The sequence below is a fragment of the Anguilla anguilla genome, chromosome 8 (genome assembly GCF_013347855.1).
Source record: "Anguilla anguilla isolate fAngAng1 chromosome 8, fAngAng1.pri, whole genome shotgun sequence".
NCBI classification, from domain to species: domain Eukaryota; kingdom Metazoa; phylum Chordata; class Actinopteri; order Anguilliformes; family Anguillidae; genus Anguilla; species Anguilla anguilla.
The window spans coordinates 14,841,277-14,859,482 of record NC_049208.1 but is presented as its reverse complement, the minus strand read 5'-3'; the positions used below and the strand labels follow the sequence as shown (position 1 = coordinate 14,859,482).

The window sequence follows — 18,206 nt, the reverse complement described above, 5'->3', positions numbered from 1 at the left end:
AAGAGAAGATACTCAGCACCTGGTGATGTCTATGGCTCACAGACTTAAAGCAGCCATTGCATAGGCAGCAAAGTAGTAAACAGGACTACTTTCAGTTGTATAATATGAATATGTCTCAAACATTATGGTGCCCTGGAATGGGAGTTATGTATAAAAAGTGCTGTAATTTCTATATGATCAAACCAAAGCGTATAATAATACTCCTCATCCCAAATTGATTGAAATTTGTGGTCTGTGCAGGCCAGTGGAGAAGACTTGAGTTTCTCTCATGTTTGTGCAACCAACTTGAGATGATGCATGCTTTGTGACATGGTGCATTATCCTGCTGGACGTATCAATTTGAAAAAGGGTAAACTGTGGCCAAAAAGGGATGCACATGGTCAAATGATGCTCTATTGGTATTAAGCAGCCTATTGTAAACCAAGAAAACATTCCCCACACTATTGCACCACCAACAACAGCCTGCACCATTGACACATGGCAGGATGGTTCCAAGGATTTGTGCTATTTTACTCAAATTCTGACCCTATGATCTGCACGTTGCAGCAGAAATGAAAATTCAGACCAGGCAAAATTTTTACAATCCATGCAATTTTAGTGATCATGCCCACTGTAGATCATATTCCTGTTATTAGCTTACAGTGGAGCCCAGCATGTTCTTCTGCTGATGTAGCCCATCTGCTTCAAGTTTTGACACATTCAGAGATTCCCTTCAGCACACCACTGTTGCAAACAGCTGTTATTTGAGCATTTCTGGCCATTTTCTGGCCCATTCTCCTCTGACCTGTCTCATTAACAAGGTGTTTTTGCATGCAGAACTGGCACCTACAATCAAACGAAGGTCGAAGTCAGTTAGATCACGTCTAGTCTAATGTTTGGTCAAACAACAACAACGAAACCTCTTTACCATGTCTGCTTGTTTTGTGTATTGCATTGTAGCCACATGGTTTGCTGTTTGGCGGAGCGGGCTGCTTGTGTTAACATTGACAAATAACTGCTTAAAAAGATGACACAAAATAACCTTGAGCCTGCTGTGATAACCTCTGTGGGCCATTCTGAGAAACAGAAACTCTACAGATTTATTTCCAGAAATTATTTGCAATTATTTTTTAAAATAATGAAATGACATTTCAAAAAGCTTGAACTCAATTAGATTTTCAGTGGAAATGATAAAGACCTCCAAGAGTAACACTGAGCTCAATGAGAGTGCCTAGGCACACGAACAGTATGGTTTAGGCTACTATTCACACAATTCTAAGACATGGAGAAATCTTCTGCACCATGTGCAATCGGTCTCTGGATGGTAACGACCATTGTAACAACGCATGCTTAGTAACAACTCATGCTTATTAGTCCGAAGAAAGTTCTGAAATTCGTGTTTTTCGAAAATACATAACTTCAGCGTTGCATAAACTAAGCGCCGACGCAAGGACAGTGCAGCGATTTGATTTGCTTAGAGGAAATCGATTAACCTTGCGCATCGCGGACGTGCTGATCTCAATGACTAAAGTTTCTTTACAATGAGTAGGCTAAAGCTAGTTCAAGTGCAGGTTTGTAAGCGGGCTATGCAGAAAGGTATAAAGGGACATTTTGAGGAAGTACACTAATTTGGACAAGTGATTGGAGTCTAAGTCTGTATGACTATTTAATGTAGGCTATGCTTCTAGAACGAGTAGATCGGTAGGAAATGAATCGAGAGTAGAAGAAACGCGCTCTACACGAGGTTTTACTTAATTATTATCATTTATTTATTTACTTATTTATGTTTTTATAATAACATGCAAAAGGATCTCAAATGCAATGTAACTGTTGACAGCCATAACCCGAGGGAAAAGTTACCTCCTGGACTTTGCACAAAAATCGCAGTCATCAATAAAACATCAAACAAGTACCCCAAGACACTCAGGAAAAGCGCATCTTCCCAGGAGACTATAAAGGTGAAAATATTGCGGTACGTATTTGAATTGCTCCGTAATTTTAAATCAGACCCTTTAAAATGCATCACAGATCATAAGAGGAACCGCGGGATTTTTTCCCCTGCTTTTAGGTATTGAGCTACAAACCATGAACTCTTCGGCGGGAGCAGGTAATAACTACCGTCGAGGGTCAACGAAAGGAGATAAGGTATGGATGGTTATATTTTATAATGCGACTAAAGGTGCAGAATGTCGATTCTCTACTTTTCTGCTTAATTATAGCTCAAATGTTGCCTCATTTAATTCAATTGTTGTTACTTTAGTAGTTCGTTGCGCCATATTACGAATTAGTGTCGGTAGTTAAAGTAAGTGCTGCAGTCCTCGAACAGGGTAGAGCTGGAGTCATTGATAGTCGCCGTCTCGCACTATAGATTTTCGTGTTTTAAAGCCTGTCGATAAATTGAAATTAGCAAAGTCGTCACACAGTCAATAGAAAGTTATAGTGGACGCGTAGGCTACGCATTCATAGGCTCCATTCCACTATCATTCTGTAAATTAATTTAAGAGTTAACCACCTCGTTAAACATTATGGTACATTATGGTAAATTCTGTTTCGTTGTGTAGGCTTCGTAGTGTTACTAATAGCCTACATAAGAGATTTGCGATTTCATGTTTCCAACGGGGACCCAGAAACCTACGACGTGGAAACAAATGTTTATGGTCGGAATTTTTCTGAGAAGAAAAACGAGCCGGGAGTGTGAGGTGTGGGTAGACTCATGTTACACGGGGCACTGTGTTTCCAGTTAGCTGCCTTTAGCTTAATTAAAGACATTGATACTTTCTGTTGTGAACACGGTTGGTGAGTGGAAAAAGAGCACGGTTTATTGCCTGGATCTTTGCAAAGTCTTTGCAAACAACTTGTCACATCGTGGCTATTAAACGGATATCGGTAAAAATCAGTCAGATTTTAGTACTAGGAATAATATTAATTTATGATTTCTTCTGATTAACTTTTAGTAGCTATAGGCCTGTATCCATTCTTTGAATTATGCATAGGCTATTAAAAGTTTACTCTCATCTATGAAGCTTGAGCCAGCAAGACTGCCGAATAGAGGAGAACTGGACTGAAGTACGATTCGGTACGATTTGGATATCGTCGCATTGTCTTTGTTGGGTGCTATAGCCTACATTAGGCTTCTGGACATGTCTTGATATCTGTCAGATATGTGAGATTTAAAAAAATGTAACCGAAATGTAACAACATGCACCTTTTGTTTACTTCGTTCAAGTAGAAAGTGTTGGAAAGCTTTTTCCATCACCGTCAGCTTTGCATACCTGGAAGTGTGCTGCTCTCCAAGGTCCTGATGACTTCCAAGCTTTAGAAAGTCACAGCTGCCATACTGTAACACGGGAGAAGCCCTCTCTGCGCTGTACACGCACGCACGCACGCGCGCGCGCACACACACTAAAATCTTTTCATGAAATGCACACCTTTTCACAACAGGTGAACCAAAATAAAAGGTGCAGGTGGTGATTGTTCCCAAATAATAGATGTTTCAGACCCACAAGCACAGGGCTTATGAATATGGCAGTAATATCAGTGACAAGGTTAGGTCTATCAGACAATGTCACCATCTCAGTGGAGTTCGGGTCAACACTGTTCAATGGCATTAATTAAATCAGATTAGAGAATGCACCAACATAATTGCCCCAGAGTCCTTTCTGGAATCGAGAAAGTGTTGAACAAGGGGACGCTGAGTACCTTTCATAAAATACAAATTCCCAGTGGCAGCTCATTCTTGATAAGGCCATTAAATGATAATAGAGTTTTAACCTTGGCTCCCTTCCACCCAAACTATTCGGTAGATAACTCTGATAAATCAGGAAAAAAATGTTCACAAAAAGTTTCATAACTTTGATCTGCTAAGCAGATCCCTCTCACCTTTCATGGTCGCCTTGCTTCGACTACCGGCAGCTTTTTGCACCAGCCATTTGCTTTGTGTCTCTTGTAAGCCACAGGATCTTCACTGAAAGCACTGTTGATTGAAAGCTTTATTCACTGTCTGAAAAGTCAGAACATTCTTTATGATGTAAAAAGAAATCAATAGTTTTTAAACAATGTTTCGAACTAGCACCAGGTATCTGAGCTGAATCTGATTTCATACTTCCCTGTGGTTACAAGTGCATGTTTTTCTGTTGAACCCTAAAATATATTCTGGAACCACACAGTGTCTGTTTTGAAGCATGGCAGGCCACTCACAGTTTGCGGTGGTGCTGTCATTTCCGAAATGTCAAACGATTGCTGTGGCGATGGAATCCCGTCAGTTTCAGTTCAGCAGACCATTAACTGTAGGATTGTAGCTGACATTTCTTTGAAGTGACATATCTAAAACAGTTTCACTGATGTAAGGTAGTTTAACCTGTGAATTACATCAGTTAAACTGGTTCTTAAATTTGAAGCTTAAGTCAGTGAGCCTTTTTTAACACTGACTTTGCAAATAATGAGCCCATCTGCCATTCTGTGCACACAATCCCAGAGAGTTGCAGATGTTTCATTTTGGTAAAGCAGGCTTGGAGGCAATTACATAATGGCTTCTTTTGATAGCTGGATACAAGGAAAGAACTTCACCATATTTGGACATGTTTCCATTGCAGAATGGGTGAAATGATTTTCCATAGTTAACTTGAGTTAACTGCTCACATCTGGTTCTTTCTTGCGCCATATTTATCAATTATTCCTGCTCTATTGTGTGTATGTAGACCGCACTTTTTCCCTGAGCCTTATTTTCTTGTGAAATTTTCCATTCGCACAGTGCTTATGAAAGAAATTACCTGTTAAGAAAAAGTATTTCACAAAAATACTTTAAATATTCTGAAACAAACACACTGTCACAATACTTTCCTAGGAACCTTAAATAAGTGTAGAAATAGATTGAAAAAAGTTATACTGTAGGCGAAGAAGGATATCTGTGTAGGGGACTGTGATAGAATGAGTCTGTAATAGAAAAGAAGTGTTTTTGCAGTTAAGATTTGTGGTTGCCATTTTTCTGAAAATCCTGAATTTACTGGTGCTCTTTCTAACGTAAGTTTCTATGGGAAATCAAAGCATATTGAAAATGTAAAGAAAAAATATTCAGGATGGTTTTCGCTTTACACTGTCCTTTCAGGACAGCATGTATGTAATAAGCATAGTTAAAAGCAACATTTGGGTGAAGTGCCTCAAATCTAATTTTTTACATACCTCTCTTCAGCAATGGCATCTATTCTTCATCAGAAATATTTATTCTAATATCAAGTGAATGCTATATTTATATTTTCATATACACTGACGGTTGAAAATGCAAGTGCTGTATATGAATGCAGTATCTGCAGTTTTGTAATATTTTATAATATAACATCTATGTATATTCCCTGTTTACATTTAGAAATATTTTGTTACTCTTGTGATAAAATAATTTCCTCTGATCAGGTATCTTTATGTATATTACTTTTTGTTTCAGCTTTGATGGTTTAGAACATATTTTGTGGAATCTAAATCAAAATGAATAATTGCATTTCTTGACTAACAGACCCATAGAACTGCCACTGTTGGTAGAATCTGTGTTGTGATCTCTGTGATCTGCAGACTGTAATGCTATCACCACTAGAGGTCCCCACACATTCATGAGTGCAAATTATGAATGCAATTCCCTGTTCATTTCTTAATAGCATTAAGTTACATGCTAAATTGTATGGTGAAGCTGATATTGTGGTATACATTTATATACATTCATTCAATTTTAATAAAACAGTACTCACTATTCATGGTAATCTTTCATGAAGTCTCTCAGGACATGAGCAAATTAATTTAACCCCAGTGATATAATTTCTTTAGTAGATGTCAGAATTTCTTTGGGCCATACGTTAAAATAACATTCTTGCCCGAGTATAAGTTCTGTTTTTATCTTGAATGGCAATGGAGTTCATGTTGAAGGGATTGTCACCTCTTTACTATGTCTCCTGGTGTACTATGCTGACAAAAATATACATTTCTAGTGTGCTGTGCTTGTTCATTACCAACATCCACTGGCCCAATCACATAATTCAGGTCATGAATTCATGGAAATCACAGTTCTTTGTGCAGCAGATATTAGAAAGAACCATGAATACTGTGAAATCAGGGCCTGAAGAAACAGTAAGTAGAAAGATTGATTTTGATTGCATGGACCTGGCAGGTGTTGTTGCCGAGTGTAATTTGTTTCCATCTGTGTGGGCCAAAGCTTAGAGTTCAGCCACAGTGTCAGGGGATGAGCTCATGCATAGAAGCCACTGTCATGTTCCCATGGCTCACATGCTCGGATATTAAGTTTGTGTTATTTTGCTGTATTTTTCTCGCACAAGGGTCAATTAGTGTTACATAATTTTTTTTTGTCAGTTAAGGTATACATTTATTCGGAGGCCACTATGTGGATGCATTGGAAAGAAAGAAAGAAAGAAAGAAAAGGAGAGAGGGATAGCGAGAAACACTAAACTGATTGGAGGCCTTGTATTGAACAGATGACAGATGATGGACATGGAAAAGGAGTAGGTGTGAGTGTATGAGTCATTCAGGCCTTTCCGTTTCTTTCTTTCAAAGGCCACAGCACTCTGCTTGGAATAAAAGACCCACAGACACCCGCAAGACCTACACAGTACTGCCAGAAATAAGCATTATGTCAGAAAGACAGGATGAACTAGCAGTAAGACAGATAAGTTTTCTGTCAGGCAGCTGGATTCAGATTTGAGCCTTGATATTTATAAATAGCCAGTTTTTTTTAGTATAAAATCAAATAAGCATCTACTGTGCTAGCATTCACAATACTGCCAATCAATCAAATCAAGTGCAAAGGAACAAAAGAGAACCTCATTAATTGTATCGTAATACAACTGAAAGATTTTAATTTTGTTTGTAAATATGAGCAGAAAATGTGTTGTGATGCAATGTGTTGCGATGCTTGGTATGTGACATATAGAAATACTGAAATTAATTTAATTAATTTTTTAAGTGCAAGAATCAGTTATACTTTGCACACATTCCAGTCAGTAACTGTGTTGAAGCACCCTCTGCTGGATGGAACCAAAAATAAATTCAGAAGCAAGAGACAAAGAGAATCCTGTTGCTTTCAATTACTGCGCTATCACATTTGGAAACTGTTAGTATTAGTAATGGTCATTAAGGCTTACTCCAATACTAATTTTCATTTCGGTTCTTCTCCCCAAAACTGAAATATATTATAACATGGTTTTAGTCTGCAAATATTGAGAATTTGTTGAAAATGTTGAAAACATAAAAAATAAGTGTTAATGACTTTTTTTTAATTTGAAATTATATATTTCAACATTCATTCATAAGTATACTGTAAGATCGTCAACTATAGTACCACACTGAAGGATAGAAACATAAGGAATGCAACAATAAGCTCTGATATAGTTAACAGCAAAGAGAGACCATTTCCAAAAGAGTTTTACCATAATTTCAAAATGAAACAGGGAAGAATGTAATTACTGTCTGCTAAAGCAAATTGTCATTATTGTATTCTGTGAATCATTGTATGCAATGTGGCCAGTACTGGAACAGACTGGCAAGTGTATCTGAGGTTTTATTATGACAGAAAAACCTGAAAGTGTTTACGCAAGAAAGGAGGAGTTTGCCAGATGAATGTGTGACAGTGTGTCGTGTGCATGCTGTGGAAGGGAAGGCAGCCTAATATTGTGAATGGATTTCAGAAATGGGAAGGATGTGTAGTTTGGATATTGCTGTCTATCAATGTTCAGAAGAAGGCGCAAATCACTGAGGGTCTTCTGAATGGTACAAGTGAAGCCATTTTGTGATTTAGAGAAAACGTGTGATACGAGACATCTGTTGACAGATGTCTGCGCACATGGAGACATTGCCACCAACTCATCTTGAGTGTTGGAGAGAGTGATGCCAGCAGAGAGGCAAAGAGGCATTCCCTGGGTGATAATATAAATGCACAAAGAAACAAGAGTTGGCCCTAAGGTGGAGCCTTGTGGGACTGTTTTATCGACAGAGCGAAAACAGGAAATGAGGTTACCTGATTTTACACGATGGGAACGATTCTGAAATCAGTTTGAACCCACTTTTATAGAAATGCAAGTTTTCTGGGCAGAATATCACAATGAAGGAAATCAAAAAGCTTTAGACAGTGACTCCAGTAATGCCCAACCGATTCAGGGAAGATAATGCAATGCAGGTCTGGAATCGCAGAGCTTAGATTTACTGAAATACTGGTACGCTCCAAGAAAAATGTGTTTTTTTATTGACTAGCTAACTTTGAGTAGTGCTGTAAAACAAAAATGAGGTGATGATGTAAGAGACAGTATTGCCTCCATGCTCAAAGGAACAGAATCCAGAAGTTTCTCAGAAGGCAATAAGGGCATGCATTGTTTGGGAGAAAGAGAGCAGGAGTTCTTTTATTCACAGAAAATGTTCTGTTGTTTTTTTTTCTGACTGTTTTTTTTTCCAGTGTAGCGAGCGCACGAGAACAGAATGTGCACAAACGGGATTTCTTTCCCTCTGCAGTAACACGTGGCAGGCGAAGGAAAAACACTCTCTCTAGCAGAAGCCGAGCGCTGTAGCCGTCTCTTCCCCCGGTATGAGTCAGGCCGACGCCCTTAATGGAGCTCGGCAATAAGGACAGAGCACAGGGGCACAATCAGCTGCATCCTGCTGGGAAACGTGGGATTAATCAGAGAGGGCTGCTCTGCTCGCTGGTGCAGTAGCGCTTGCTAGCGACTGCTAAGTCTGGCTTGCATGCTATACTGGCAATCAACAGCGAGAGATGGACCTCTCTTCCAATGTCCCATAGTTGATTGAGAGGTCTGAAGCCCTGAATATACCGCACCTGGAAACATGGGCAACAGTGTAAGATGAGCACGCACATCGTTCTCAGGGTGTATGGATTGGATATAAGGGAGCACATTCAAGTGTTTCCAAAATTAAAAATGTTGGCATGTCTTAGACTAGTCATTCCCAACCATGTTCCTGGAGCTCTACCACCGTGTAGGCTTTCATTCCAACCCTAACAAAGCAAACCTCATTCAATAGCTGGAGATCTCGTTGAGCTGCTAGACTCATTAGTAGAATCAGGTGTGTCAAATTAGGGTTGGAATGAAAAAATACAGGACGGCAGATCTCCAGGAACAGGGCTGGGAACCACTGTTTCAGCCAGAAAAAACATCTTGAACATGGGGGCGATGAAATCACATGAAATCAGATATCAATCACTTTACCTCCTGTGTCATATCTAACAACATTTAACTCAAAGTGGATTACACTTCTACACTTCACCCTATTGGCTGAAATCCAATGTCTGTAGATCACAGAATATTCAAAAATAAAATAAAATAAAACTTATAGAGCAGTCACACACAAATGTCAATAAATATGATGCTTATAATATAAAAATATCCACATATTGAATTCCATTATTAATTCAATTGCATTTCTATTCAGTTTTATTTGTGTAGTGCTTTTTACATTTGTATAGTCTGTCATAAAGATGCAGTACAGGAAAATAGGAAAGAACCGGAACAGAACCCCCCAAAAAACAGCAAGTGAAGTAAAAATAAACTCCCCAGTGGGAAGAAAAACACTCAAACAGTGGTGAGAAAAAAAATTCCCTGGTGAGAACAAATCTTGGGAGAAACCAGGCGACAGAGGGGGAGCACATCCTCTGCTGGCAGAGCAGACTTCTCTCCACAGTCATACCGTGTTATTTTACACCACTAGCCTTTACTGAAAATGTCACCACTGGTGTACAAGATTTAGGGAGAAATTGCCAGTCAGCATTTTTGTTTTCCGACTTGGCTTATTTGAGTATTTTGATTTACGCACACCGTTTTCAGCGTAGTTAGGGTTAATGTATCTCAACAAAAATGCTTTCCAGATAAAAGACAGGCCAAATAACTCACATACAAATCAAATTCTCTCATCAAAGGCAGCTGTAGATAACACTGGGCCAACCTAGTGAACAAAGTCACAACCAGCAATAAGCCAACTCTCAATAAGCCAACAGGCTAGTGTAAGAAATTGCTACCTGTTTCTTACACTCCATCTTTTCCCTATGTTTTTTCAGTAATAATTTTATGATTTGTATGAGGTATTATTTGTCACAGAGATATAAGTTTTATGGCTATTGCATGATTAAAAAAGCAATATTTTTTCCTATCAGTTAAATGTATTATGTATTTTTAAGTGTTGAAATGATAAGAAACACGATGCAGAATTAGACTCCAATTTACTGAACATAGATTATGATCCAGAGCATGGCTCCGTGGTGTGCACATGTTCATGTGCAGAGCTGATATTTTACTTGGCTGATATGACTTAACCTGTACCTATGGACTGCTTCCAACTCTCCCATATAAGAGTTTGTTGATTTATTGGCTGTTTTATAAGAATTGCATTGTTACTGTACGTCCCTGAATGACTGGCCGTCCTGCTTGATGAGTCTAGCAGTTCATTCATTGGGACATAAACACTGAATCAAAGAACAGCAGGCAGGGTGCTCTCTCTCTCTCTCTCTCCCTCTCTCCCTCTCTCTCTCTCTCCCTCTCTCTCTCTCTCTCTCTCTCTCTCTCGCATGCACTCACGCTTCACGCACATACACACAGAAAACCCCACATGCTGATTTAACAGATGTCTAGTATCAGTGGCGTTGCATAGTACTACAACAAACACACAAATATAGACATAGGTGTATTAATGCAAGTTTAGCGGCTGTGCTTGGCTCTTTTAATATGGCAAACAGGTTGCAGTGCTGATAAATCATTGGCAGTATTTAAAGAATGGGTGCTCTGCTGGATTGCAGCAAATAAAATAATCATTAGATTCAGCTCTAGAGCTGGAAAAGAATAACCTTGTATTTGCACTCAACTGATAATGAAGCTCTTCTGTCTGCATTTATATTAGAACAATTAAAGAAAGGAGAGGAATAAATCAATCTGAGATCAGGTGAAAAACCAGTAAATGACTAGGAATACTGCACATCGTCTTCCCTTCCCGTCACTGTATCATCATTAGAACTCATTTGGTCTACATACACTTCCTGTATTGATAGTTAGCTATCGGGGTTGTCTAATTAGATTGCTTTACTATTGTATTTGTAATTGTGCAATCAGCTAAAATTGATTGTGATCTGCAAATGGCAGAACCAGCTTTGATGGGATGCTCTCTCTTAGCGGTAATTGTTTTCAGATGAATAAAGAAATCTCCCATCAGCCATTAATTGGTTTGTTTTGCTGTTGGTCAGTGGTCCATGCTTTGAGGTAAATTTAGCTTTTGATCATAAAGATTCTGAAGCTGGGCCTCCTGGCTCAGATTTCCCTCCTCTTCTTTCCTTCCACAGATGTGTGTGTCTGTGTGTGTGTGCGTGCATGTGTGTGTGTGTGTATGTGCATTTATCCTGATTAACTAGTATGCCAACTATCTGAATAATCAATTGGCATATACACACACATTTTCTTTCTTCATGATAGGCAGATTAAATGATAAATTCAATTTAGAAAAGTAAGTTTTAATCATTAAGTATACACAAAACAAAAACTGACACCTTTCCGATTGGTTTCCACCAGACATCTTATGATAAACAAAACAGTCACGCATGTGAGCTGGACGACAGAAGACAGATTGATTGTTTCCTGGTTTCCCTAGAAACCATCCATGGAGTGTATGGAAAATCAGATAAAATATGTGGCATTTCCAACCAGTGAAAGATAAAAATCATATTTTCCTTCATTCCTACGATTGCTTCTTAAAACTTATTAGCTGAAGGCTCCTGTGCTTTCATTATATCGGCTTGACCCAGAATGCTTCCTACAGTATTCTGGTTTACGGCACAGTAAAAAAAACAAAAACAAAAAAAACAAATCATGAAACTGCCTTGGGAGGTGTACCATTATAGCGCCAATCTCAGGGCCAGCAAAATCCATATTGTTTTCCTTTTCCTTCTATGTGCCAATGCATGAAGCAATATTCCAGTATTTTTATCAGCACTCTACACCACTCCTTTTAGGTGGCATAGGCTCTTAGCCCAAGAAACCTCAGATACTGTGTTTTTCATATACAGTAAGTGCATGGTTAGTCACACTGGAACAAATGCACCTTGGGACATTGGGCAGATATCCTACTAAAATGGCATGTACATACTCATACTATTAAATATTAATGCTGAACATATGCTGCCCATGTCCATATAAAATACATCTTACCAGAAACATATAGATGCCTTTTCTTTTCCTTATTCAAATAGGAACATCATCATTTTATTTTCACTACGTACTGACAATAGTCTTACTGGAACAATACCAAAGTTTTTACTCAGTTTCTATTACAGATTTAGTGACTGTGGATTGGTCTTTCTATGATTTCTGGATTTCTCCATATTGCTGAAATAGCAACTAGGGTGAGTTTCAGCCTAATATACAATATGCATGATATATAAATATATGCACCCTATCAAAGGGACATAATACATGAGTAGGCCCTAAATGTGAAATGGCCTGGTACTAAATCAGGAGAGCTTAGTTTTGGCCTCTGAGGACCAAGTCTCAGCACATTACATAGTGTTTTCAAGAGACCAATCAGCCTAGTTTTCATTAGACTGGGAAAGTAAGCTGCTATGCAGTTTTCAGATTTCATCCTTAAAATGAAAGTTCCAGTGAAACTCTTAAACTGAAGCTGTTGGAAGTTCTAATGGAACTCAAACTGAAAAAGACTGTTGAGAGTTCCAATGGAACTCATAAACTGAGGCTGTTGAAAGTTGTAATGGAACTCTTAAAGTGAAGGCAATTCCTTCATGCTTTTGAAGCCCTCAAACAAGCCATTCCTGTTTGCATTGGTGTTTCCCCCCGATCCCCCCACCCACCCCTTTACATAATTTTGTCCCAGTCGTGGAGACTTACTACGACTACAGACTGGGGATTATGCTGAGTCTCTATGGTTTTACTTTGATTAGCCTAACTTTAAGAACATACTGTAATACAATTCAAGTGGGTAATGTCTTTCATCAACAGAAATAATTTATCTTTTAGCTGCCATATGGAAAAACGTTATATTGATTCATATGATCATGTTTACTGAAACCTTTTAAGTTAGGCAGTGAAATATTAGGTATCCAAGAGTTTGCACAAATTGAAAACTAAAATGTTAACTTTCATAAGCTCATTTATTATGACAAATAGAAAAACACAAAAAATGATTACGTGTCATTAATAGATTGCACATTGTCTGTGTATTTTGTTTTGACTGAGCCATCCATTCATGTAGTCTATCAGTATTACAAGTGGAGCAATTAAAAATCATTTAAATAGGTTAGATAGGATTCATTCCATCCTGTGTATTTTTTCTTTTTACAAATAAATGGGCAACTTGAGCTATTGGAATAACCTGTTTTTAAAGAGCAACACCCATCAGGACTTTCATGAAAACCAACTTGCAAAAGCACCTGTTTGAGAGCTGGCAAATATATCCATAATTAACTTGAGATTTCCCACTGAGAATGCATTACAGATTTTCTTGTTCAAAGACGTTTCAGCTCTCAAATCCCCTGCAGTGTGAATAGAATTTTTTGTTGCAAGTTGTAATGAGGATGAACAAACAGCCTCCCCCCCAAAACAAAATGCAAAACTATGTTAATTATACAATAATTATCATTCTTCATTTGTGAATTTCTGCTAATTTAATTACAGCAAGTGTGTGAGTCTGTGTGTCTCGGAGGTTTTATACTATATATAAGCAGATCAAAGATGAATAGAATGCATCCATGGAGGAAAAGATTGTTGTTGACAGTCACACTTGAATACTGCGGGTATAATACCAAAGTGTGAAGGACTGGGGCTGTCCACACATTGCAAAACCTTGTGTAGACACACAGCGCTTTAGTATGTGTTACACATTTCGGGGTGAAAAAACAGCTGCAAACATTCTGGTCATTTGCACCTCGGAAAGCCCTTCACCAAAATGTACGTTGGCCAAACGCACTTATGCATATAATCTTGGTGCTGCACAGTATGTGCCCCTCGCAGATGCTCAGAATATAAAGTGGGAAAAGTCACATGAGGAAAAAACAATACAGCACACCAATATGTTCCAATGCCTCCAGTCTGCTGATGATTCCTTTATATATAAAAAAATAAAAATAAATAAAAAATCCACCCCCCCTCCCTCCAAGTACCTTTTGCTGAGCCTTAAGGTATTATTTATAACTTCTTGTCTGATAATTTAAGCCAGTTTAGTTACCCTTCTCTTTATTTTCTCAGGAGTTTTTATTTATTTCATATAGTGTGGTGCCCAGAACTCGTGACATATGGTCTATTGTATGCGTCGTGTAATATTTACGTTCTTTGATCTATACTCTGTATGTTTTTCGACGTGTTCCCAGCATACGGTTTGCCTTTATTATTGCTTTGGCACAATATCTAAATGATTTTAAGCCTCCATTTCTCCTGAGTCTTTTTTTCTTAAGGAGCACATTTTAATATGTACCCTCTTAGCACGTACTCCTATTTGAAATTATTTTCAGCATGCACAATTTTACATTTGGCAAGATTAACGAAAATGTTCTGTATTATTATTATCTACAACAGCAATGAGTTGTAAGTAGAACGATGATGACGATAATGATGATGATGGCCAAGCCACTAATTGGTCAAAGCCAAACACTCCTACTTTTTATCGTTGTAATCAAAATTTGAATATCTCCTCTGGGACAGGAAAGGCATCTTAAAAGGGTCATATATCATACACACGTTTATTGTGGCGCCAGGCCTGCAGTACATCTTTGTGGCAGTACAATCTAGGGTATGATTAATGGTTTCCTCAGGGAGGAGGTTGAATTAAAAGTCGCACCTCTCACACTACTTATGTTAATGTCCCTGACCCTAATCTTTCAGTCGTTTCATTATTGCATCACAGGAGAATGAAATTAGTTTTTTTGGGGGGGATATACCTTGGATAAAGTACTATACCGGAAAAGGATGAGCATTGGTGACCGTTACGTTATCATTACTGGTTCAGGGTCGCTGGCAGAGTTTATTCCCATAAGACACACAGGCGAGGAACGTTCCCTTTGGTTCAAAACTCACCTGCACACAAGTACGTCTGCATTGATGAAGTCCTCACTTTAGTTGGGCACAACCACTGAATGCGCCCGTTTTTTAAAAATCCCGATAATGTCCACTGTAGCGCCCTACCACCTCGCAAGGTTTTCTCGCTGTGGCAAAATGAATGCACCCATGGAAACGCCATGTGCATTGCAGAAACATTATTTATATTCTGAAAGCAGTGCATGCCCCAGATTTGAGAGCCTGATCGCAGTAATACATGTGGACGGAATCTCGCGTGGTCAGCGTAATAAATAAAATGAGCAAAGGCTAGATACGCGCGGATTGTACGCGAATCACCCTATCTGGAGTCTTTTCACGTCTCCGACATCAAAATGTCAATCTCCCTAAAATCCTGCTAAATTACGTTTCGTCCATTTCTGACTGATTTTATTGGACGCGTTAGGACTGGGGACACGCGTCTATTATCAACAGGATGTTCTGAAAAACGCAAAAGATCAGCGGTCTATATTGGTTGCTTAACTATATAGGCAGATTCCGGACTGCAGGGCGAACTCAGCGAAACCTTCGACAGAAGGCTATACTTGCACGGAGAGACGGTCATCAGCATACAGAATTACTGCCAGCGGATTCTTTGAAAAAGGGAAGCAATGAAAGAAAAAAAATTAATCGAAACGGCAAAAATGCAGGGGAACATGATGGTGAGTGTAAAGTGATTCTTATTCGGGTTGTAATGTTTTCAATTCATTTGGCGCCTGGACCATCCAGGAGACCGAATCTATCCAAAGTAAACGTTTCACAGTTTTGTCCGCGATTAAGGAAATGGGAAAAAGAAAGAGATAGCTAGCTGGTTTTACTGGCCAGGATAGCTCCCAACTATCAACACTGCTATTTAGCACAGGCAAAGCGGTACGTTGTTTCACTACTGCAGCTTTATAAAATGTCAATATTATTCTATGAATTATTTGTTTTAAATGCATAAAGCTAAGTTCAGTATTTTGGCCTTAAAAATAAAGCAGGCACTGGTTGACTGTAAGTAGGCGACATAACTGCTGTTTGAAGTCTCTTTGACAGGCAGTAGCCTACCCACAGTAGCATATACGTATGGGCAAGTCCTAGGTAGTAGTTGGCTGACTGTGTTTCTATGGCTGCCCTTGGAATTACATAGCAATTGAAATAAATGAAAATAAATGAACAAACAAACTAACAAAACAGAAAGACAAATAAATAAACAGGTTATCACCAGTCACGAAAGGCGTTATACCTATTTATAATAGCCTACCTGTTTATACTTTGAGGGAACTACAGCTTCATTTTTTATTAGTCTACTCGCTGAAACGCAGTTGAAAGCAGTCTCAGTTCCGGCAATAGGCAAATTGCGGTTCATTTCCCCTTAGATAAACTTAGCCTACATTGTGCATTATTTTAAATAGAGGTGTTATTCTCAGTTGTAGCCTCCCAAATTAATGCACAGTGGATAGCGTGACCGTGGTCTTGCGTTCTCGGTGTTATTTTAAAATACTTTTTCAAAAAAAGCATAACTGAAGCCTGTCAAAATGGAATAGCTTCAGTTTAAATATGAAATGTGTTAAAGAAATCTTATTTGAGATCCCCCCTATCGTTTCTTGATTCGGCTGGCACTCACAGCACAACTCCCAGGAGTTCTCGATACAAGGCATAAAAAACGAATGGTTTATGGGGGCTTTTTTGCGTTTCCATGCATTTTTAACATTACACGCAGTACTACCATTTATTTAATGCCTTTGTGGGATTTATAGTTTAGTTCCAGCTGCTTTTTGTTTGATTTATTCCAGTCCTATAACTAAGTGAGAAATAACACCCTAATGGATATAAAATAAAATAAAAAATAAAAACAAATACGGAAATTATACAAAATAATATTATACTAATGTAAAAAGTGGTCTACACGCCAGAATATTGATAATAGAATGACCTTAACGTTTCTGCACAGTACAATTTCCAATGTTAATTGAACTCTTACAGAGCCCATATGGGTCAAAATGGGACCATATGTACTCTGTAAGAGTTGATTAAACACATTTTATTGTGTGTTAGAAATGATTGACAGCTTTTTTATATACTGTGAAAAATTGCATGCAACCAGTGCATCTGCTCAAAGACATCTGCTCAACGTTTCATTAAAGATTCTACGAATACAGATGCAATACAACACACACTTCTAATAGTACAAACACTTCTTCACAGTGCTCTTGACATGCACTTGAAAATCTTTCTCATCACAGTTTCATTGATGTAATACGGTTTACACCAGATAGTGGCAAACTGTATTAAAATCCTCAGAAAGAAAATATATAAAATCAGTGTAAAATCAGCTCTGATAGCAGAATGTTTAACTGTGATAGAGTACAAATAGAGTGTTCTTACTGGACTCATAAAATAGGTTAAAGTCTATTTAACACACTGACCTCTCGTTCCTCCTCTGTGTACCCCTGATTTTAGTGTACGGTTTTCACCCAACATTTTCTCACAGTTATGAATAAAATATGCTTTGGCACAACCCTGCGGGGTTTCCACACTCAAGTCAAAACCTCAAGCCAATGCGACATCACATGCTCACCAGAGAGGCTGAAGGCTGAGACGGTTGCATGGGCATAGTAAAAGCTGACACCCTGAAGAATGCTCATTTTGAGGAAAGGAGAAACTCCGCAGGCTTTTACAAAAGCGTCGACAGTTCAGCTATTTTGGCCGTAAAGCCTGGCAGCGTTGCAACAAGCTAATGTTGGTTGATGAGCTGTAAATTGGACGGCTGAGAATTTGCCTTAATTTGATCAGCATCGCGAACAAATGTGTGTGCGTGTTCATCATTGTTTTTCAGGACTGTTTTCTTCATTAATGCTGATATAAATGAACAAGCGATGCCTTTTTTACCTAAATTAACCTGTCAGCTTTACGTTGTTGCTGTTCGCAGAAACCATTAGAATGGAAAAAATTATAATAATGTAATACAATGCTTATTGGTATAATTAAAGTTATTAAATAGGATGAGCTAAAAGGCACCGCAATAGAGCAACTATCAAATGCAATAAAAATGAATTACCTGCGGGGGCGATCCTCACCTACTCTAAAATAGCGAGCTTGTTAAATGTGATAAACAAAGTAAGATCAGGTGAATGAGGATTGGGGGCTCAAAGGGTAATTCCCTGC

At 38.5% G+C, this 18,206-nt stretch overlaps 1 protein-coding gene across 2 annotated transcripts in view; it reads left to right on the top strand.

The window, feature by feature from the left end:
- The first annotated feature begins 1,543 nt into the window (after window positions 1–1,543).
- LOC118234423 (dipeptidyl aminopeptidase-like protein 6) overlaps window positions 1,544–18,206 on the top strand; it is a 162,277-nt gene continuing 145,614 nt past the window's right edge. Inside the window, exons 1-2 of one of the 2 annotated variants that reach the window (XM_035430940.1) lie at window positions 1,544–1,951; window positions 2,048–2,124. In XM_035430940.1, coding sequence (XP_035286831.1) covers window positions 2,065–2,124 — 60 coding nt within the window. In that variant the 5' untranslated portion in view covers window positions 1,544–1,951; window positions 2,048–2,064. Of the gene's footprint in view, window positions 1,952–2,047; window positions 2,125–15,154; window positions 15,722–18,206 lie in introns of those variants that run through there. The other variant, XM_035430944.1, reaches the window with a different exon arrangement.